The sequence below is a fragment of the Poecile atricapillus genome, chromosome 14 (assembly GCF_030490865.1).
Source record: "Poecile atricapillus isolate bPoeAtr1 chromosome 14, bPoeAtr1.hap1, whole genome shotgun sequence".
NCBI classification, from domain to species: Eukaryota; Metazoa; Chordata; class Aves; order Passeriformes; family Paridae; genus Poecile; species Poecile atricapillus.
The window spans coordinates 1,942,486-1,965,873 of NC_081262.1; the positions used below are offsets into that span (position 1 = coordinate 1,942,486).

At 50.4% G+C, this 23,388-nt stretch overlaps 2 protein-coding genes across 3 annotated transcripts in view; both read right to left on the reverse strand.

Annotated features, from left to right (window-relative positions):
• Nucleotides 1-14,189, reverse strand: part of PIGQ (phosphatidylinositol glycan anchor biosynthesis class Q) — a 38,896-nt gene extending 24,707 nt beyond the window's left edge. The window contains exons 1-4 of one of the 2 annotated variants that reach the window (XM_058850123.1): nucleotides 13,972-14,052; nucleotides 10,775-11,465; nucleotides 5,122-5,253; nucleotides 3,441-3,561 (exon numbers count right to left, since the gene is read on the reverse strand). In XM_058850123.1, the coding sequence (XP_058706106.1) occupies nucleotides 3,441-3,561; nucleotides 5,122-5,253; nucleotides 10,775-11,465; nucleotides 13,972-13,996 (969 nt within the window). In that variant the 5' untranslated portion in view covers nucleotides 13,997-14,052. Of the gene's footprint in view, nucleotides 1-3,440; nucleotides 3,562-5,121; nucleotides 5,254-10,774; nucleotides 11,466-13,971 lie in introns of both variants that reach the window. The other variant, XM_058850124.1, reaches the window with a different exon arrangement.
• Nucleotides 14,190-15,499: 1,310 nt separating this feature from the next.
• NHLRC4 (NHL repeat containing 4) lies at nucleotides 15,500-20,094 on the reverse strand. Its single transcript, XM_058849837.1, has 2 exons — nucleotides 19,982-20,094; nucleotides 15,500-18,131 (listed from the first exon to the last, which is right to left on the reverse strand). The coding sequence occupies exon 2, from the start codon at nucleotides 18,113-18,115 to the stop codon at nucleotides 16,991-16,993; it is 1,125 nt and encodes a 374-aa protein (XP_058705820.1). The 5' UTR covers nucleotides 18,116-18,131; nucleotides 19,982-20,094; the 3' UTR covers nucleotides 15,500-16,990.
• Between the last annotated feature and the right edge of the window lie 3,294 nt (nucleotides 20,095-23,388).

Below are 23,388 nucleotides of genomic sequence, written 5' to 3' on the forward strand. Positions count from 1 at the left end.
ATTTTTCAGGAAGTGTTCTCTCTGCTTGCTTTGTTTATGGATCAGTGGAACAAGACTGAGTACGAACATAAATTCAGTTATCTCCAAACCCCAGTAAAGCTTTTGCAGGCACAATCTAGGATAAATATGTAACTGTTTCAAACAGATTGCAACTTAGGAAAAAGAGACATCAGCAAGGATAAAAGAGATGAAGAAAAAAAAAAGGAGATGGTTTATAAGCAGTTCTGTTTAAAATCAGTGCAGAGCTTTGAGTCAAGTATTTCTGAAAGAAGGCTGTCTTGTGGAAGGCAAAAGCAAGGACAACCATTGGGAAGCCTGGTGGGATCAAGAGAAGGAGGAAGGTAGGAGTTGTGAGGGCACCTAGAGAGAGAAGATTATTCAAGTTTTCCATTTTTGGATTTGAAAGCCTGCTTCAAAAATCAGTCCTTCCTAACAGCTCCTTGCCAGTTACTCCCTGGGTGTCTCTGAATCACATCTGCCTCACTGAATGACAAAAGCAACTTGTTATTACAGACAGCACAGCACAGCTCACCACGCTGGGAAAGTGGGAGCTGTACTCAGTGATGTCTTGTGCAGCATCAACACTTGCTACCCAAGTGCTGATTTGAGAACCATTTTATCAGAGGATGACAAGGGATGGCCAGGGAACACAGCTTGAACTCCTGACAGTGGGCTGAGCTTGTGACCCCAGCAGTGCTGAGAATCAAAATAACTCACCTGCACTGCTTCCTTCCAGAGAGATGTTGGCTGGAAAAAACCCGAGCACTGTATCCAGGCCCCACACAGCTGGGATTTTGTCAATGTTAAAATCAATCAATCAAACCAATAAGGTTATGTGTTATATAAGGGTAGCCTGTCAATATTAAAATCAATAAGGTTAAAGTGAGGTTATGTATATAGCCTCATTATACATAACAATCTCATTATAATAGCAACATAGAATATCCTGAGTTGGAAGGGACCCACCAGGATCATCCAGCCCAGCTCCTTGCTCTGCACAGACACCCCAACAATCCCACCCTGTCCATCCCTGGCAGCGCTGTCCAAACACTCCTGGAGCTCTGGCAGCCTCGGGGCTGTGCCCATTCCCTGGGGAGCCTGGGCAGTGCCAGCACCTCTGGGGCAAATGAGATACCCAATGTTCTATCTACCAACAAACATAGAGGTGTAGGGTCAATGCTATCAGCGTATCTAGGCACAGCTTAAAGCAGGAGAGTGTTAGGGAAGGAACAGGAGCTCTCTACACACAGGGAATGCTGAGTTATTGAACCTGGCAACACACAAGCACTTGAGAAAGCCCAGTGATGGAAATAATGCAGACCAGATGGACACTCAGCAGTAGAGAGAAAAAACTACTGCTGAATGGCTGAGGGGAGATTTTGCTGTCATACTGGAAAAGAAGTGGTGCTGGCTTGCACACCACATGCTGAAGTCATTGGTATATTTTGGGATCACTCAGATATGCATTTTTTAAGGCCTGCACATAATGCATATAAATCAATGCCCAGCTAAGGGAGTAAAAGGACTCCAAATGATTTTAAGTCCACAATCTCAAATGCCTGAAAGAAGAAAGTAAGGCTGGAAAAAAGAAGAGTTGTGAGTGGCCTGAACTGATAAGCCTGGAAAAACAGGGAAGAAAGGCCCTGACTGGCTATCAGCCCCCCCAGACGTGGAGGAGTCAGCACTTCCAGGAAAGAAAGCAAACAGCTCCTGGTGATAGCCAGGTAACAGAGCACACATGGAGGAGACTTGTTGAAGACAGTTGTCACTGTGATGCAAAAGTTGAGTGACAGATGAACTAAATTACTGAAAGAGGAACAAACAAGCAACCCTCACAAGAAAGCCTGTCCAGGACAGGTGCTGGGGTTGGACACACCTTGAGCACAGAGAGTGTCCATCTGCCAAAGACACTGGGCAGATGGAATCCCTCCTGGAGCCACCTGTGCAACCAGGAATGCAGCCAAAGCCACTTCCCTGCAGACTTGTTAAGAAATCAGATTTCTGAGAGCTGGGTACTTCCAGTAATCCCAAAGGGAAAGCTCTAGAGAACTTAAACTTTTCCAGCTGAAATATCTGTAAGGGGAAAGCTGTAGGAATAAGCCTTAGAAGAATATCTGCAGTGTATAGCTCAAACACAAGAGGAAGTGCCCTGCAACAAATGTGGCTCTTCCTACCCACCACCGCTGCTGAGTAGTGTCTACAACAAACATGCTGTCCTTAAAAGTTTGACTATGAAAGATGAGAAAACCAGCAGTAATCCTGATCAACAGCTATGCTGAACACTCCATACATGCTTTCTGAAAGTCCAGCATGTACAAGAACGATCAGACACCTTGGAATTATTAAGGAGTAAGACATGGACCAAGAAGATCTTTGTCAAGGGAAATGTGAGCTCTTCCCAAGAAATACAGCATAAGTAGGAAAAATGAACTGCTGCTGGAATTCTCTGATCAAAATCAAATTCTTCCCAACCAAGAAGCTGGAGAAAGAGCAGAGAAAAGACATTCTCCAGCTGCTAGAAAGAAACCAATGGAATGACCCATTCAGAAATGAAAGGAAAGTGGGCAGAGAAAAGATTAGGCTGTGCAGCTGCATGGCAGGGCTCAAAATTGGCTGCACATGTATTCCCAAGACACAGAAGCTCTTAAAACAGAGCTGACCTCAGATTAGTGGTCTGGTCTCCAGCCTCTGAAGTACATTATATGTTCCTTACTGCCACTAAACAGATATACTGTAACTCTGCACCTAAAATGAACCACCAGAAGAGCAGGACAGTGTGAGTCATACTCACTATCGGTGAATTTCTGCTGATGTTGAGGGATCTCAGTGGTCAAGAGTTACATTTAAGAAAATCACAAGACACAGCAAGTTTTCCTAGTTTAGCATCCATACCCCAGAGCACTTAGGCAGGATTTCAGGTGTTTGTATCCTGACCAGCAAAGCCTTTGGACTTCCCCACAAAACTCCCTTCACAAGCACAGCTGCACTGCTTATCATGTTTGACTTTCCAGCAGTTTATCAGACTCAACCCAGGTTACAGCTCTTCTTTCACCACTAACAACCCATATAGCAACACCTTGAGAACACTTTCTGTTGACTCCAGAAAAAAATAAGAGCACTGTGGCTGCATAACCACCCAACCTGCAGATGCAGAGCTCTGTCCAAGCCATAATTGTTCTTTTAGAAGCTGGAGGAGCCCTCCCATAAACATCTAATTACTATTCACAGCACATGCAAAGCAGAGCCGAGTTTCTTTTGAACAGTCCCAACAGGCTTGATTTGAAGATTTCACTGCTCTTGAGGAGACCTAATTTGCATGACTTCAGACAGTTCTCTCTGAAACCCTAATGTGTGAGGCATTGCCTCCTTACAACCACCACAGGCAGGAGCTGGTCACTGCCCAGATCAGGTGAAAGGGGATCAGATTTGGCCAGACTTACATCAGCCACAGGGATGAGAGTGTCAGCAAGGTGACCAATGCGGTTCTTCCTGTACAGCCACGACATCAGCAGTATCCCCAGGGCCACATCAATCAGCAGAGACACAAAGATGTTGGCTTTCCTGCAGGCAGGGTAGAGAGAAACAGAGCAAGAGAAAAAGGAAGGACAGTGTTTAATGTTTCAATGACAATTGATGGCTTTGCTTATGTAGCACCTTTAATGTCCTAGGGACACCAGTACAACTCGCTGAAGAGGAACAATTTTGGAATCTTTTCAATTCCACTGGTGTGCTGCTCCTTCTGTAGCCAAGCACAGCACAGGTTTGTTCAGCCTGCAGAAGGGAAGACTGAGGGGAGACCTCACAGCTGTTTACAGCTTCCTCCTGAGGAGCAGCTCCGATCTGTGACCAGGGACAGGACCCGAAGGAATGGCTGGAGCTGTGCCAGGGGAGATTTAGGTTGGAGATCAGGGAAAGGTTCTTCCCACAGAGGGTGCTGGGCAAAGCCCAGGCTCCCCAGGGACTGGGCACGGCCCCGAGGCTGCCAGAGCTCCGGGAGTGTTTGGACATGGGATGCACAGGGAGGAACTGTTGGGGTGTCTGTGCAGGGCCAGGAGCTGGACTGGATGATCCCTGGGGTCTCTTTCCACTCAGGATATTCTGTGAGTCCATGATTCTAAACTTGGAGCCACTCAGAGCCTGCCACACCACAAAACCTTTCTTGGTAGGGAACAAAGAGGGGATTGAAGCTACAAAGAGGAATGTTAGACAGAAAGGTTTATACACACTCAGGGGGGATTTACCAATTACCAGTACCAAGGGCACCAGCACTTGGCACATCCATGCTGAGATCAGATGGCTTTCCCAGACAAGGCAATAAATAGTGGTTTTGGGTTCATACACAAACCCAGAAAGGCTGCTGAGCTGCCCTTTCCTTGCTACAGTTTCTGAATGGAATTCCATGACGTGAGTTATTCAGGAAATCAAACTGAACAATCACAGCTACTTTTGGCCTTCAAATCTGCTAATCTATTTTAAGTGTTCCCTGGGAGTCTATTACTGCAGGATCAGAGAACCACACAGAACAAGACTGGCTATGGAAGAGCTGTAGGGCATCCAATATCTGTCTCAGATCTCTGCTCTGCTCCTCTCACTGTGCTGCATCTTTGCTTTTTCTCTTACACTTTGTTACTGTCCTAACAGTGTAAGTGGAGTCTGGTCTGCAGTTTCTGCACAAAAAGCTTCCTCAGAAGAGTGGGTGAAAGAAGGGAGCATTTAAACCTTTCTGCTCTTATGGAAAGTGCCACTGAACACTGATGGATGACCGTGGTTGACAGCAGCACATGTGAAAGCAATGAGCCTGTGGGAGTAGTGACAGCAAAGCATTCACACATGGGTGCAGTAGAAGTTCTTGGGGTGCCTTTCCTGGGCTAGGGGAAAAGGCAAGTATCTGGCAAAAGGCATAATTAACATATAAAGACACAAATATATATGCATATGAATACAGTGCATAGTAAAGATGTGCAAACTAGCAGGGAGTAGAGCAACATGATAGGGTGCAGTGAGGACCTAATGCTCTCCAGGCATGGGATCCATGGTTTGGGTTCCCCACAGGAGACAGGAACAGAGCCAAGACACACCTAACTAAGGTTCTAAGTTTCTAACTTTACATGTACTCCATACCTCATCAGCTGATTTTGGTTTTGAGCCTTCTTGTTGCTGCTGATGACCTGGAGGTGCTGCAGGCGATGTCCCAGCTGCTCACAAGTTGAGAGTTTGCTCCACAAGAAAGACAAAGGCCAAAGCTTCAGCACCCTGCAGAAACACATGGGAATGTCTCCTCTTGCCTTTGCCATGCAGCAGGCAGACCAGCATCCAACGTTCATGTAAAACAGCCAGTGTTAAATTAAGGTTGTGCAACCAGAGCTGGTGATTAGATGTTAATGACTCTCTAAAAGGTTAACAGAATTAAGGCAGCCTTGCCAGACCAAGACATGCAGACAACCCAAGCTCTCATTTACACTCTGTCAAACCACATCTCACTCTTCCAAGGAAGCCACAAGGCAATCCTGATTCCAACCTCTGCTTTTGGATACATCACTGGGCTTGCACAATGCTCCAATCTCCAGGTGAGCAAAGGTAAGTTGCGTTCAGTGCAACAATACAAAGTGGTGTAACTGCTGCACAAACCCCAGTGTTACTCACCACAGATCATGGAATGGTTTGGGTTAGAAGGGACCTTAAAGCTCATCTCACTCCACCCCCTGCCATGGGCAGGGACACCTCCCACTATCCCAGGTTGCTCCAAGCCCCCAGCCTGGCCCTGGCCACTTCCAGGGATCCAGGGGCAGCCACAGCTTCTCTGGGCACCCTGTGCCAGGGCCTGCCCACCCTCCCAGGGAGGAATTCCCTCACAATATCCCATCTAGCCCTGTCCTCTGGCAGTGGAAGCCATTCCCTGTGTCCTGTCCCTCCATCTCTTGTCCAAAGTCCCTGAACAGCTCTCCTGGAGCCCCTTTAGGCCCTGGAAAGGGCTCTAAGGACTCCAAGCCTTCTCCTCTCCAGGTGAGCACCCCCAGCTCTCCCAGCCTGGCTCCAGAGCAGAGGTGATCACAAGTCTCTGTGTGGTGTGAGCCTGTAACAAAGAGCTGTGTCCTCCATGCAGTTTATGTCCCTTTTCCCCCTCTTTTCTTTTTTCTTCCGCTTGATCCTTCTCTTCCTTTTTTTCTTTATTACTTCCAAATTCCTTTTTCAGGGTCTTCACTTCTACCTTCTCTCCATGGTCTTGCAGTGACCAGCATTATGTAGATAACGCAACATTTAGCATTTAGTTAGGTTTCTAAGTTAACATTAGGCTTGTAGGGGAGGAAACAGTCACAAGGTTCTTTTCTTATGACTCAGAAAAAAAGTACTAAATGATGCTCAATTATTTTGGGGAGTTACTGTTGTTACCACACAACCTATAAAGCAAGGACAGTGGGTGATTTGTGCAGGCTGAAGTGACACAGTACAGGGTGCAGGCTGGTCACAGGAACCACAGTAACACATGGCACCATGTTTGGTTTGGGGGATAAATTCTCATGTGGACATAACTTGGATCACTTCTCTCCTGCACACAGGAGTACACTACACCAGCCTGTGCAGTTGTTGCACTATTTTCATTGTGTTTCACTGTTTTTTATTACAGGTCCAGGAATCCAAGTCACTTTTAGTCAGTTCACCTACTGTCCTGTGCTGCTTTGGTCTTTCAGGTTACATTCATTTAACACACTACCATCATCCCTTGTATCCTGCTTCACTTTGAAAATTGCACAGCTGCTTGGATCATTACTGAGCATGGCCTGGAGATGGATGTCCCTGCAGACTGTGCGTGCCTTCCCTGGATTTCACCCAGAGCATGCCAGCCCATGCCCAGATGCCTCCAGGACTGGCCAGGATGGGCGCACTGGGGTGCCCACTGCAATTTATACAATTCACACCAATCACAAGGGTATGGTTCCTCCAAACGCTGCTCAGTTCCCCGAGGCTGCTGTCCCCTTCCTTCCCACATCCTCCCGAGCCCTTTGAACCCCACTTCGTGCACAGTTTGTCAGCTTAAGGATCAGAGTCTTGAAGTCCCCACCTTCCCCCTCCCTCCCCATTCAAATTTCAGACACATTGGGTTTGAAACACACGCAGTGTACTGTGAATCATTCTTAATTTGAGGTCTCCGAGTTACTCAGCTCTGCGCTACAGCCTCCCACCTTGGAGACAAATGAATGCACTGTTCCTCAGCTGACTTGTCAGGAGGAGGGAGCTGAGGCGGTGGAGAAAAGAGCACCGTGCAGGGGAGGGAGAGGGGGGTGACTGCTCTGGCCACACACACCTGGGCTCACAGATTCACCAAGACACAAGAGCAGATGAGTTTTCCCTTCCAATTATGCCCCAGCTCAGTGGTTACAAACTCCGGTGTGGCAAAACTTGACTAGAGCAGAGAATTGCACTTGAAATGTAAAGAAGGGGAAGGAGGAACGCTCTACCTGTGGGATTATGTACAGATGGCTGAAGGTGAAGAATTACGGGTCAAACACCAGCTGCCAGACCCTGTCAGCTCAGGCAGAAAGCAGCAGCTCTGGGGCCCTGTGCTACAACACACACTCACTGGGTGATAGTTCCCATTCTCTCTCAGCAGTGGGTGTCTCTCACCATCCATGGCTGCTCCTCAAGCTGGAGGCAGCCAGCCCCTGGGTCACCCCCAGTCTGACACCCCAGCCAGGGAAAGGACTGGCTGCTGTTGCCTGCATGGGGAATGTCTTGCACAAGTGGGAATGATTCCCAAAGCAGCCTCATCCCCACATCCCCACAACATTGTACAGCCTGCAGTGGTTCAGCTCCTCAACTGGACACCATGGGCACAAAAACACATCACAGGGAGGTCTCTGTCTGTGCTGACTCTCTTCACTCACCATCACAAGCACAACCTCTATTCCATTCACACACTTTCTTTGGAAAGGAAATACATACACATCCTTATTGAAATAAAAATACAAACATACTGCAAAAGCTCAGTAGGGCAGCTGCAAGATGTGCTATGGGAAATCTCCTCTCTGTGAGTACTGAAGAAGAAAGAAAAAAAATATTCCTTGAGTGGTCTCCTACCCCTTTGCACATCTACTGTGCACTGCCAGAAATACTCCCACTTGTTTACCACACAGTATATAGAACAATTTTCAGAACTTCAATTGAAAACCAGTCAGATAAAAAAAACCAACAAAAATCCAGTGATGTTGTGTCATTGCATTATTTAAGCAGCAGGAGATCTTTGGGGTATTTCCAAATATATGGAATTTTAGCAATAAATTAACATAGCCTCCATGAGTAAGTCTTGATTTTCCAATTCAGTTTTCTCCCAAGAGTGAGAGGGGAATTTTCAGATATCAGATGAAAAGCAATCTTTCCAAATCTGGATCACATGCAAATATTAAGCTCCATTAACCAGAAGTCCTGCGTGTTTTCTTGCTCCTTGCTAGAAACTGCAGAAGCAATGTCTCCCTTTGGATGAGGAACTGGAGGTGCTTATAGAGACTTTTTTTACTTCAATAATTTATTGCCTCAAGACTAAAACACCCTAATGTCCCTGAGAGAAGAGACCTTGAGGGATAATGGGAATGCTGCCCCCACGTTCGTCTGAAGCAGAATCGCAATGGCCACCCCTTAGCACATGGTGGTGCTGAAGAAATGCTTTAATTCGGGATGTGCAGGACTTGGGAGCACTGGGTGAGCTTGGAGGGATGGCAGTGACTCACTCCCTGAGATTTCCAACACTGCTGCCCTGCTTCTCCTGTGCAAATATACAACAGAGGCATATCCAAAAATCCCCAAGCCTCCCCAGCCTCAGAGGACATTGCTGATCTCTTTCTTCAGCCTTTCAAAGCTGACTATTCTTTAACATCACAAGAAATGGAAAGGAAGTCCTGTGATATGAAGGAGAAAAAACCCCTGTAAATCTTATTTTATGGGATGTCCTGTCCCAGCATGGGGAGGAGGGCACTGGAAGGACACCTGCACGTGACATCTTGAACCCTCCCTGCCTCGAGTATGCTGGCATGAAGGAGGCTGTACCACACATCATGTGCAAAATGGAACCAAATTCCTTTGAATGACCTAGAAAAGGTCAAGCAGGAGACTTGTTATAAAGCCAGGTACAAATCTCTGTTCTCCAAGACTGATGTTTTAAAACACATATGAGATAAGTAAATATAAAGCTGATACTGTGGGTGAATAAAACAAAGGAGAGAGAAAGCTCTGCCTCCCAAGGCTAAGGACAGGCCCAGTGTAGGTTTATGCACAGCAAGCCTTGCATTCTGCCTGCTGCCAGGTACAGCTGGCTGCTGCTCTACCTCAAAATATCCACCCTGGCCTTAGGAAAAGCTGAAGTCAGAATTCCTGAGAAGCTGGGTAGCAGCTATCTAGGCCCAACCTGTCAGCTGAGCTTGAGCTCCCAGCTTATGTTTAGACTGCAGCCTCTCAGATGCCAGCAAGACTTGGGCTTAACCTGACTCCAAGCCTGGCCTGAGTCCTGGCACCAGTTGAGGTGGGACCAAGTGAGACCAAGTGCCAGTGCAGAAGAGAATCATCCTGTGTGTTGGTGGTGGCACAGATGAAAAAGGTCCTTTGGAGATTACTCCAAATCTTCTGCCCAACCACAAAGTTGTGACTTAATCACCATAAAGAACCAGTAACACACAGTATCTACAGAGCAGTCCCAGGACACAGGGATCCTTGATGATATCAGGTTTGAACCTCAATCTCTTCCAATAATCCAAAACTGGACAGTTTTCTCTTTGTGTACCAAACTGTGTAACCCAACTCCTCAGAAAATTTGCATGGCAAGAGTTTCACTATAATTCTTTTGCAACTGTATCACACAATTGGAAACCTGTTAAAAACCTCCATTCCTTTAGGCTGTACTTAAAAAGATTTATCCATGAATACAGTAGTAGCTGTTATCAAAATTTCATCAGTTATAGTGTCCCCTTGCAGCTTAGAACCAGAACTCCACTCCTTTCTCTGTCACAGCCTCTCTAGGCAGCTGCAGTGGTGGAATCACCATCCCTGCAAGTATTCAAAAAACACGTGGCACTCGGAAACATAGGTTAGTCATGGCCTTGGCAGCGCTGGGTTAATGGCTGGACTCGATCTTAGAGGGCTTTTCAAAGGTAAATGATTCCATGATTCTAAGTTTCTTCCCTTCAAATCTGCCCAGAATTAGCTTTCAGTCCAAGCACTTGCCACATGTTACATTTGGAGCATCCTATTCAGATTCCTGGTTGTGAGAACAGGATTTCACCAAGAATTCAGGCTGACCATTAATCCCTCTACACTTCTATTACGTGCCAAGGTTGCAGCACCACAGTCTCTTGGAGAGAGGATGGATTTAGAAACAGTATTTGCTTATGTTTCACAGCTGCAGAGGGACTCAAAGCAAAGAGGGAGGAGGGAGTCCCCAGCTTCTGAGCCATTAAGGAGAGCCTCATGTCATTCTGTCAGCCACAGAATAGCTGGAAATCCACTCTTTCAGCTGTGATGAAACTGAAGCAGGGCTGAACTATCCCTGCTGCAGATAGGGAGGACATGAATGCCTCCCCAGAAAACCTCCCAGCTCCATGAAGAGCTCTGAGGGAGCCTTTGGCCTTGTGTTTTCAGAGGAGCTCCAACAGGACATCTTGCAGCAGCCTGTTTCCAACAGAATAATTTTGTATCACATTTCCCACTGGGGTTGAGCAGTAGTCCTGCAATGCCTAAACATGAATTACATTTGCAGGCAAAACAAGCTGGGAGATGTCACATCACCTACCTGCTCCTGCAGATCCCCGAGAGCAGTGAGAGCAGGAATGTCAGCAGCATGCAGGCAGGCACAGAGGCCTGCTTCAGAAGCTCCACGATGATACTGGCCTCCACCCCATCCGACTGCCAGTGGGTCAGCTTGATGGGCCCCTCGTCGTACCTATCCGTCATGAACAGCACCTGGCTCCTGGCCACCGTGTCAAAGATGGCCGAGAGCTTTGAGGCATCCTCTGCCCTCTGGCCAGCTGTGTCCAAAGGGGGGTGCAGATGGGAAAGCATGACCTTGCGCTGGTCATAGTACACCAAGATGATTTCTTCCTCCTGAGGGTCCTTCGAGTGTTTCTGAAGGGTAGAACAGCTCCAGAATTTGCTGTCTCCCTCTTTGCTTATCTGGATCCATGGCTCATGGCAGAATATGGTCCCAAGGTCTTCCAAAAACTCACTGAGACTCTCTTCTTTCTCCTGTTTGCTGTTGCTCCATGAGCCAAGCACAGAAACATTAACTTTAGTCACACGCTGAACTTCCCCAAGGTACTGCTTCACCTGCACAGGAATAAAGGGGAAGTGCACCACAGCCAGGATGACAGCAGAGTTCTGCTCGGAGATCCAGCGGCCGATCAAAATGCCGCTGTCTGCTGAGGAGCAGCATGATGGAAAGAACACCTTCAGCACCATGGCAGTGACCCTGCAGGGACGTACACCTGCCAATAAACACAGAAATTAAACTTGAATATGGCCAGTAAATGCAAGGAAAATGTGAGCTGGCCAAAGCCACCAGAGAGGGGAATTGAGCATGTTCAAAAACACTAAGCCCAGCCACCTGAGGAATGACATTAGTGACAGCCAACAGCCATACACACATTTGGGAGGTTCCTGATGATCTGCAGTGTTTGAAGTGAGGGAAGGTGGGCCTGGAGTTTCCCAGTAAAGCCCTTCTCCCAGTCCCTGAAAGGTCTTTCATGGTGGTACACAGATAAGCACAGCCCATCAGACCAGCTGAGATCTGGATCTCACCCAGCCTTAGATCTTGGATCCCACACTGGATGTGCTGGAGCACTTCCTAGAGAAGGGACCACATCACAGCGCACCACGGTGCCTCTGGGGAGAATTTCCTGCTGCTATCAACAATCAAACACTGGTTCATGCTATTCAGTCTCCTTTACCACCTTACAACCCAGAGCTCTGCTCTGCAGCAAACTCACAGAGCAACCTTGATTCCATCACTCAGCTCCTCCTGCCTCACTCCTCTCTTCTGGAAACTGAGATGATCATTTTGTCAGAAGAGACTATAGCGATTAATTGAAGTAGTTTTAATTCATTAGATTCAACAGCCTAAAAAGGGAGAAGCATCTCTGCTTTATCATTGCTCTTTATCTTTAGTGCTTTTCTCCCCATCATTAAGAACACATCTCAATGGCCTTGGGAGACTTTTCCAGAAAGGAGCTTTGAGGCAGTTGACAATGTCTCTTTAAATAAGGTGGAGGTTTCTAACAGGAATATAATTGCAGTAAGGAGGGCGCTGGCGCAGAACAGGCGGCATCCGGCGCCCGTTGTCCTTTCCTGTCCTTCAGTGCTTTGTTAGGGATGTGAAAACTCCACAGGCCCCCGAGGCTGCTCCTCTGTGAGGGACCCAGTCAGTTGGAAAGGGAACACACAGGGTATTTACAACACGGAGAGAGGATGCGCAGAGGGAAGGGCCTGGTGGCTTTGTTTTCCTCTCCCTAAGTGGAGCTGAGCCAGTAAAGCTCAGCACCTGGGAATTTCCTACAGCATGGAGGGATGGAGGAGCAGCTATGAGGAGTGATTAACCTCTGAGGTTAATCATTCACAGTGGAGTAAAATGGGGAGTTGTGGACTCCCCATCCCTGGAAGTGTCCAAGGCCAGGTTGGACGGGGCTTGGAACAACTTGGCACAGTGGAATGTGGCCCTGCCCATGGCAGAGGGTGGAACAAGATATGGTGTGTAAGGTCCTTTCCATGTCAAACCATTCTATGATCTATGATTCTTCTGAGATCCTGCTTCCTCACAGACTCCAGGTCTCTGAGGTTATCCCTCTGGTCAAAGAGGGAGAAATGAAGTCCCTCTGTGACCTCCAGATCTTGCTGGGAATTGGAGGATCTCTGGAGCAGCGAGGGCCAGTGCTGGGTGCTTCCAGCACCACACTGCCAAAATCCCTCAGGAGAGGGAAGCCTTGGGATATACTTTGCAGTTCTGCAATAAAAGGGAAAATTCAGTCCAAGGAAAAACATCAAAGACAGCCCCATGATGTTTTTCCCATTGAAGGAGGGAGAGTTGTTTTGAGTATTGCTACAAGAGACTCTCAGTGTCTGTGCATGGCTGTCCTTAAAGGTCTGTCCATCCACTGGACACTTCAGAGAGGAAATGTCAACAGACTCTTCATACACACATTTATTTTTCACTCAGATTGTTTTTAGAGATAGTCACAATCCTCTGGGAAAACTTCTCATGGAGCAGAAACACTTCTCATCTTCTCTAGTTTGTGAATTTTTCCTCTTACACATTCCCCAACCTTTTAAATTAACACAGTTTTATGTACCAAACTACTCTGGCTGTAGCTCAGGTCAAATGATCTGCACTTTTGTCGTTCTATTGGGAACGGCGAGAAGAATGATACAGACTCTCTTTTGGAGTCGAACTGGAGAATTTCACCCTGTTTATTGCCTCAGGTCTTTTTTATAGACTGATACGTGAAAGTACAGAAAAGAAAACTCTTATTGGTTAGTAAATTAACACATCACTATCATTGGCCAGTGGGGTTCACCACCCCTCGACTTTCTCTTGCAAGAAAACAAGGAACAGACAAACAGCATCTGCAAGACTGTTTTCTATCTCTGAGGATTGTTTTATTCCTCCTTATGATTTCCCAGGCCACTTTCCCAGGCAAGACTGAGAAAGTCATGTGGCCTGCAATTTCACAGGCACTATGCTGCCTGCTTCACAGTTAGCATCCATACACTTTGGCTGCTGGAGACATGGCAGAGAAGTTCTGATATGATTTTTCAGGCTGTACAAAATATCTTGATAGTTGAAAACCTGGCTGATCAACTATTGTTATGTTAATGTTCTCATATTCCCAAATCCACGACTTGTCATGCATCCACCTCATTCATTTCAATACACTGAAATATCAAATGTCATCACAGTCAACTGCTTCACTGCTGCTAATTTTAACAGAAAAATCCTACCTGTGCTCACGCAGCCCTTGTTCATCAAGTGCCTAAAACCTTTGAGATCCACCTGTTTCTGCTGAAAACATCCACCTTTCCCTGAGAGCACCAATGCAATGATCTCAGGTCACCAAAATGAACAAAATAAACACCACCTAAAATGTGCCAATGCAACCAACAAATGAATAGAGGATCCCACGACTGATTAATTCCAGAATTTTTGTTAGAAAAGCAAAGGTGAATGGCAGGATGTGGCCATGGTCTGACCCCGGAGGGTGTCCTGTGGCCACAGGGTACCAAGGGGGACTGACCCTACAGCAGACCCACACCTGAGCATCCCACGTTCCTTACAGGGTGGTTAGGGCCAGGATATAAAGAATCATGGAACCGTGGAATTGTAAAGGCTGGAAAAGCCCTCTAAGACCATCAAGTGCAGTCATTACCCCAGCATCAGCACCACCACCACTAAACTATGTCCTCAAGTGCCACATGCACACAGCTTTTTGAACACTTCCAAGGCTGGCGTTCCACCACTGACCCGGGCAGCCTGTGACAGTGCCTGACCATGCTCTGCGTGAAGAAATTTCCCCATCTATCCTAGCAATATACAAATTAAACCTCTCCTGGCACAATTTAAAGCCACATCCTCTTCTCCTGTCCCTTGTTCCCTGGGAGCAGAGCCCGACACCTTCCCCGTCCCCCCCCTCCCGCTGTCCCCTCCTGTCAGGGAGTTGTGCAGAGCCAGAAGGGCCCCCTGAGCCTCCTTTTCTCCAGGCTGAGCCCCTTTCCAGCTCCCTCAGCTGCTCCTGCTGCTCCAGCCCCTTCCCAGCTCTGTTCCCTTCCCTGGACACGCTCCAGCCCCTCAGTGTCCCGAGGGGCCTGGCGCTGCCCCCGGCCCGGCGGGGGCTCCCCGGTGCCCGCGCAGGCCCCGCGCCCGTCCCGGCCCGCCCCGCTCCTACCGCCCGCTCCGTTCCGCCGCTTCCGCCCGCGGTTGCTCGGAGACGCCGCTGCCGCCGGGCCGTGCAGCGGGACGGGCCCGGCCGGCGCCGCCACCCGCCGCCCGCGTTCCGCGGTGCCCCGGCTCCCCGCTCCCGGCCTGTCCGGCCCCGCTCCCGGCCTGTCCGGCACCGCTCCCGGCCTGTCCGGCACCGCCGGCCCCGCTCCCGGCAGCGCCGCTCCCCAGGCCTGTCCCGGCGCCTTCCCGCGGGCCCCGAGAGCGGCGGGGCCGCCTGAGTGGAGCGATAAGGAGCGCGATAAGGAGCGGCAGTGCCCCCCGCCTGCCCTGCCACCGCCCGGGCTGGAGCGAGGCCAGGGGCTCGCCTGTGTTCACCGAACGCTGTTGGCTCCATCCCCACAGGCCAGGAGCTCACCTGTCCTCACAGGACCCTGCTGTTCCCAGAATCGAGGGGCTCCTCTGTTCTCCCGAGACCCTGCTGTCACTCATCCCACAGGCCAGGCACTCGCCTTTCCATGCGGGACCCCATTGTCCTTCATCCCTGTAGTGGGACCGCAATCCCCAAAGTTCAGGGACTTGCCTTTCCTCAGGGCACCCTGTTGTCTCCCATGCCACTGGCGAGGGGCTCGGCTGTGCTGATGGGACGCTCTTGACCCCCATCCTGAGCGCCTCGGTGGATGCCTGGCCTAGCAGAGGCCCACGGGTGTCAACAAGTGCCCGAGAGTTTTGTCCTGTGATCTGGCAGTGGGCTTGGACCAGGGAGCTTGGGAAGATGCTGGGCAGCATAAGAAGGTCCCACATGGAAAGGGAGAGCAGGTCGGGGGTGGGCTAGAGAAAAGGTTTGTTGTTGTTGGATGTATTTTTGTTGTTGGATGCCACAGAATTGGAAATAAGGTGGGGAAGATTTGGTCTTCTAGGAGGGAGCTCAGCTTCCCGGGATGGGACAGGCTGATCCCCCTGTTCCTGCAGACCCTGCAGCCCCGCTCCTGCCTCACTCTGCAGGGAGGGGGTCCTGGAGGGCACCACGGGCTGTCTGTTGTGTTCAGTGCCTGTTCCAGGGCCAGAAGGGATCAAGGCTCTCTTTGGGATCAGAGGCAGTGACTTGGGTCTGGGACATCAGCAGAGACCCAGGAGTCAGGCTCCATGCCCACACCGAGGGCTGGAGTGGGGAGAGGAAAACGCCCATCCCTGTGTCGGCACACCCTGCCCGCCTTCCCCTGGCCCCTGCTGATAAAGGCGGTGGACGTGGCTCTGATCCCTCCTCTCCTGAGGACAACAGGGCAGCTCCAGCCCCAGGATGTGGGGCAATGTGAGGAGTTCCACATTTCCGTATGGAATTTACTCTGTGCAGTGGTTGTTGCTTCCCTGTAGAGGTCAGGAATGCAGCACAGAAGGAGTTACCTTCATCTCACCCTTTTCCCGAAGTCTGCTGCAGACCCAGTGTGCTGTTCTCCAATTGCAAAATCCCCCCTAATAGCCTGGGAATGAATTAGGACAGACCAGTTGGCTCAGTTATGCCAGGCTGGACAGGGCTTGGAGCAACCTGATCTAGTGGAAGGTGTCCCTACTCATGGCAGGGTGTAGATCTAGGTGATCTTTAAGGACCCAGTCTAAACCAGTGTGTGATTCCATGGACTTCTGGCATGGCCTTAACCTCTCCAGTCATGCTCTGGCATCAGGAAGATGGGACCATGGCACATCAAAATTTCATGGAGGGAGGAGAAATATTTATATCAGCTTTGGAAAACATACAAGGAATTGTGGATGTGGTGATAACAAGTTTGCTGAGGCACCAATGCAAGGCAAATTCTGAGTATCTGGGTCATCCTTTATATACTCTGGTGAGTCCAGAGCTGATCTAGTCCTGGAGAAGCTGGGGGCCATCAGGCAGTCAGTCTGGGGCAATGTCCCATCCCTGGAAATGTCCAAGGCCAGGTTGGACAGGGCTTGAAGCAACCTGGGATAGTGGAAGGTGTCCCTGCCATGAGATGGTCTTTATGGTTCCTCCCAAACCATTCCATGATTCTATTACATGAATCTGTGAGAGCAGTGGAGCTCTCAGCCCACCAACAGATGCACAGCTCAGTGGGGCTGCAGGGGAACCACCCCCCCTCCCCACCTGTGTGTTTGGTTGGGGTCAGCACATGATGCCCCAGCATTGGTGTGTCTGTATGGGGGCCTCACACAGTACTTAAAGACTTTGACACAGTTCTCCACTGTGTCTGTCACAAAGAGGTGTCCAGAGGAGGAGCAAGCCATGCCAGCGGGCCTCCGCAGCCCTGTGGACACCAGGCAGATGGGAGCTCCATGCTCTGGGAACAAATGGACTGTGCGGCGCTGCTCATCTGCCACCAGGATGCTGCCGTCCGTGTCCACGCAGACCCCAGCAGGGTTGCCAAACTGGTGTCCATATTTCCTGCTGAGGGAGCAGAGGAGCTTATGGCTGCTCATGAAGACCTTGACATCTCCACACTCCTCGCTCACCACAAAGCCTCCACTGGGCACCGGACTGACGTAACGAGGTCCCTGCAGACTGGGGACAGAGTGGACATTGACTGTCCTGAAGGCATGGTCCAGAGCAAAGCTGTGCACCTGGCCTTGTGCATAGTCTGCTACCAGGATGTTGCCCATGGAGTCTACTCCAATACCCCTGGGGGAACCAACCTTCCTGATCTTTATCCATTCCCGCTTGGAGAGGCTGGTGTGAGGGTTGAAGATCCAGATGGCTTCATTCACCACGTCAGTTACAGCCACCATTCCCATCCTAGTCACAGTCACATCTTCTGGCAAGAAAATGCTGCCTCCCTTGCCTGCTTGCTGGCAGGGCAGGGACTGCCGTGTGTGGCCTGTGCTGCTGAGGACGTGGACCCAGGGAGCGCTCTCAGCTGTCACGTAGATGGAGCCATCCAGGGAGCAATGGATTCCACTGACACCTCCATAGCGGCTGCCACTGGGGTTGGGAATCTGCCGGACCAAGTCATCCTGGCAATAGTGGAGGAGGTTCTTGATGTTGTCCAGATCTCCACACAGCCTTTTGGCCTTATCTGCCAGCTGGTGGACCTGGTGCTGGGTCACCATGCCCATGCCACTCTGGCTGTGCAGCAGTGGGCTGGCTGACTGCAGTGTGGTGAATGACTTCACCTGGAGGCTGTAGATGGTTTTCAGAAGCTTCTGCTTTAGCTGGCTGGTCTCCAGCATGTAGTCCATGACAAATCTCTTGTCCCTGTTTGGGGGAAGCAGTTAGGACCATGACTGTCCCTGCCTGGGTCCCATCTCTGGGGCCATGCTATGGTGCTTGCTATCTACTCAGGGTCAAGGTGTTGATGCTAGTCTGGATTTACTTCATGCCAGAGAGACCACATCACTTTATTGTCAGCTGTTTATGAAATAAAGACAAACATGGACCGTGGCACAGAAGTGAAGGGGTCAGTAAGCTGGATCCGCAGCTGGAGGAACAAGCCAAAAACCTCCAACATCTCCAACAGCTCAGCTGGTGTCAGGTGTGGCCTGAAGATTTCTGTGTAAAGGTAAGCCCTGTGTGTGAACATATTGAATGGGGCCTCAGACTCTCCAGTTCCCAAGATAGCGGCTTCTTTCAGGTCTTTAACATTTGTTACCCCTATTTTCTGTGAGCCTCATCTCTCCAAACCAAGCTCAATCATGATAACACTTGAGTCACTCATGGTGACCATTCCTTGACTCCCACAAGTCAGATGTCAAATGTGGCCAGTGCATGTCTTTGCTCAGGGCAGCCCCTTTCCCATCCAAATAATTTCATAGAATCACAGAGTATCCTGAGTTGGAAGGGGCCCACAAGAATCATCCCAGCCCTGCACAGACACCCCAACAATCCCACCCTGTCCATCCCTGGGAGCGCTCTCCAAACACTCCTGGAGCTCTGGCAGCCTCGGGGCTGTGCCCATTCCCTGGGGAGCCTGGGCAGTGCCAGCACCTCTGGGGGAAGAACCTTTCCCTGATCTCCTGGCACAGCTTCAGCCATCCCCTTGGATCCTGTCCCTGTCACAGGGAGCAGAGATCAGCGCCTGCTCATCAACTTATTATTGAAATAGCCAACAACTTGTCAGGAGGAAAAGGGGAGGTTCTGCTCTGAAAGATACATTCAATCTTCACCAGTTTTTCAGATAAGAGAGCCACCATGGGAACACAAATTTCTCTTTTGCACTCTCGCTCTGTTTTAAAACCAGACAACAATGGGAGCCCAGCTTTGCTATGTCCTCCGCAGGCCTGGCTGGAGCATGGCTTATGACACAGCCAGGAGCTGGCAAGGGAAATGTTAAGAGAAATATGAACTCATTAAAGCTCCTGGAGAGGCACAGCTTTACTTTGCTTTAAATGTGATTATAATTAATATTATAATGGGCACACTTGGCTGTTTTGAGTTGTTTGCAAGCCATCACTCCACTTTTATTGCCCCATGTCCCGTGATTGCCTGGATTATGTGCCTTATGCTGTTCACCAAAGTGACATTTCCCCAGACCACAGTTGGAGAAAGCTAAGGCATACAGTGCCAAATGGTGCATCTCATGTGCAAATACTACAACTATTTAAAAGGCATCCCTGAATAATTGCAGCATTACCAAATGCAAATACACAATAATGGGAATGAGAGAATACAGAGGAAATCCAATTTCTGCTGCTTTGGGGCCTGGGAACAGATTTTTTTTTCCCCATGGTGGTTATTTCTTCCCTTGTGTCTCCAGCAGCAGAGATCTGCTTGGTGGAAACAAGCCCTCCATACCCCAGGACTGCTTGTCAGGGTCCTCTTTCAGAGCTGGACAGAGTCCTCAATCCAGTAATCTGGATTTTACAGATGGAGAAACTGAGTGACTGCCAGGGAGATGATGTGCCAGCTGTCACTTACCCCTCATCAGGAGCATCCACCTTGCTTCCCAGGCACTGGCCACCCAAAGCTGCCTTCAGACCCTCCATGGTGTGTCCTGAGCCTAGCTCGAGCTGCTTGGGGTCCAAACCCAAGAAGAGGGCTCTGATGCTGTACCCCACACAGCTCAGGATACAAGCCTGGATACAAGCCCAGCACCACAGATGCTGTACCTTAGTCCTGCTGTCCTGGGGGCTGCCTGTCCTTCCCTGGCAGCGCTGGCCTCCCACCGGCTCCGTCCTGTTCCCTTGCCAGGCTCAGGGCAGCGGGACCAAGGGATGTTGTGTTGTTAGTGACGGGTGATTGCCCTGAAGTCTGGGTAAACACAAGAGCTCCTTGTGCTGACAACCAGAAGCAGCAAGACAGGGGCTGATCTAAATGGTTTTTACTTCCTGCTGGTCTCTTGCCCTGAGACAAGGTGTCTTTCCCACAGGATCAGTCTGTGTCCCACCTGCCTGCTCCTGCCAGCTGCACGAGGGATTTGGGGCTTTTATGTAGTGGTAAAAGGGCTGATTTGCTGCTCCTCACCCTTGACAGCTGCTGGGGTGGGACAGGGACGCTCACATGGTGAATCAGGGCTCCTCACAGCTTCTCCACTGCCTCCCCCTGTGCCCCAGCCTGGGCACAGTGCAGGTGTGTGCCTCAGTTTCCCCACTTACAGACTGGTGAATTTTGCCATGTCAGGCTTTGAGATGCAGTGATGGAGAAGCATCTCTAGAAGAGGCAGATCAGCCAGGACTGCTGGAACAGCTCCCCTTTCCATCTCCATGCTGCTCAACCCAGGCTCCCCACAGCTGGACAAAACCATGCTTGGAGTTGATGGTGGCATTTATTAGTTCTGTCCCAACAAAGAGGGTCAGGAGTAAAAGTAGAACTAGCAAGAGCAGCCTGCTGCTGCTCAGAATCTGCCCTCTCTCCTGGCAGTGATTCCTGACAGTGCTTCCTGAGAGTGCCCTCTCTGCTTTTGCCCACAGCGAGCTCAAACCACCCACCTTAAACCTGGCTAAGTCGTGAAGAAGTTTGTTCCTTATTCACAGGGACTGAATATGAGTGAAGTTTTGGTCAGACTCAGCCACCTTTGGGGATGCTTGGAGGGGCTGCATGTGCCTCCCTTAGGACTAAGGAAGGGTTTGGGTCCATCTGGCTGCAGGAGCTGTGGGATGGGGATCTGCATCCAAAGCCCCAGGGCTGGTGCTCTTCTCACCAGGTGTTTAGGGCCCTTCTGGTCCTGGATCAATGTATCCCTGAACCTCACACTGCTTGCCTCAGACCTATTACCAGCCAAAATTACAAAAATAACTTGCCATGACAAGCATTGGGGCTGCTCCATCCGAGCCCCAGCAGGACAGGAGGCAGCTTCAAAAACCATCTCCCAGGGCAACAGGGTCTGACCTTTTGTTTCGCTGTTGTGTGCTCCATCACCAGGATAAACAAACACAGCCTGGCCCTGGGGCTCCCGTTCACCTTTCCAGGACCGTGGCTCTGTCACAAGCTGTTCAGAAGCCATCCCGGACCCCAGGAGAGTCCCGTGTCATGGCAGAGCCCTGGCACAGCCCATGCCCACACCAGCACTGGGAGCTGCAGGGTTCAAGGGCATGGTCAGCCTGCTGCTGCCAGAGGTGGATTAAGGGAAAGAGAGGTTGGATTCAGTTCAGGCTTTCCTGGATTACATTCCTTGCAGGTATAAGTGGAAAACTTTATCCCTTGTGGCTTTTCCTCCCCTGGCATAGGGGCAGCAGCTCTTGGTTGTGTGTCCACAAGGAGCACACAAGCCCTGGGTCTCTGCCAGTACCTGTGCCCAGGGAGACAGGCACGGTGCCTGCCTGGCACACTACACGTGTGCAGGGAGCCAGCAGGAGATCCCACAGGAGGAGTCAAGCTCATTGCTACCAAATCACAGATTTTTGGTAAAACAAACCCATCCACTGAGAATATTTCCCCACCTAGGGCACAGCTCTGTGACTGGGAAGAGTGTGGGGGACCCAAAAGTCCACAGTGTCAGTCCAGTGTCAGCTGTGGGGCTGCAAAACCCTCCTGTGGCTCTGGTCCCTGCTGGACACCAGAGCCCTCCAGCCCCGAGGATCCCGGCACCCCCAGCCTGCTCCACACCACTCAGCACAAGAAGGTTGTGGCCAAGGGCTGTGGGGGTTTGCTGGGACCGAAGGGCCGATGAGGAGAGGGAGAGGGATGAAGGGGGAGCCGGGCTGGTCATTGCTTTGTGCGGACACCAGGCGGCCCCGTCTGTCCGAGCAACCGGGAATGATGGACACTGATCACCAAAGAGCCGGAATGCGCCGTGCCTGTGTGTGTCTGCAAGGGAAAGTCGTATCCCAGGACTGTGCAAGAGGTTTCGGTGGGAAGCTGGAGCATCCACTGCACATCTACACACAGAAAACACGATCTGTCCTGGCTGCACTCCCCCACTGTCCGTGGAATGTTTGCAGTGTCCAGCTGGGGACATGCAGGCACTGGGGACAGTGGAGGACGTAGCTCTTGGAATCTGATCCCCCACACAGACTGAGACTGGGCTGGGGCTTCCTAAACTTGGTTCCATGGAGGTGAGAGCAAGAACTCAGCTCCTCTTCAGAAATCACAGAACTCCCTCCAGAAAGGAAAGTTGTAGCTACTCTGGTCCCTAAAACTGACCCAGCTCTGTCCTCTGGCCAGCATGGACACCCCAGAATCCCTGCTGCTGGTTAGCTAACCAATGGAAAAGATTCTCCAGAGTCTGACAGGGGCTCAGCTGATGCCTCAGCTTCTCCCTTTCTCCCTCCTCTGCAGCCTCCCTTGCTCACAAGAGGATTAGGGAGTTAATCCTCTTTGGAACATCAAGCTCCCTGTTGAGCCTGCTGGGAAGGGCCAGAAGCTGTGGAGCACAGTGGGGCACTGCCACAAAGCCCTTTTCATGCCAGATACAGCCCTGTGGATGAATCCCTGTCCTGGTGGCAGCATCCCCATTACCACCCCCTTCGCCACCCAGCCAGGGCACAAACCTTTCCCCAGGGCCATGGGAGCTAGGTAATGGTCCCACCAGTCTGTCTCCCTCCACCCCATCCTGGCCTCTCCACCTGGTCTGGAAGGGTGGTGGGACAAAAGAGAAGCATCCTCCTGTCCTGGCAGGGAACAGCATTCCAAGGCTGTGCACGAAATGGGAAACAAACAGAAGCTTTCTGCAAACACAATTCCATGCTCAGCCCACTGAGGAGGGCTCAGGATGTCCAGGAGCTCTGTAGAATCCCAAGGGCATGGCTATTACTGGAGCAAAGTGATGTGCTGGAAACATTCCCTTATGGATGGTACTGAGCCAATTGGTCTTCCACGAGGGATTGCTCTTCCTCTGAAGAGGAAGGGTGCAGGCTGGCACTGCTCCTGTGCCACAGGCTTGTGGCCATTGGCTGCAGGTGGGCAAGGCAGCACCTGCACCTGCACTTTCTGTTCCCACTTCCCATCCAAACCACAAACTGTCAACATTCTTGGGTACCCTGCACCTAAAATCAGGGAGGAAATAACAGTGGCTGAGTACTTTGACTCCCTGAGCCCTGGATCTGGGAAGATGATGTGGGTGTTTTGGCTTGGAAGC

Coding starts and splice junctions, on each gene's coding strand:
- NHLRC4 (XM_058849837.1), bottom strand. CDS start 18,115: ATGGACTACATGCTGGAGACCAGCCAGCTAAAGCAGAAGCTTCTGAAA.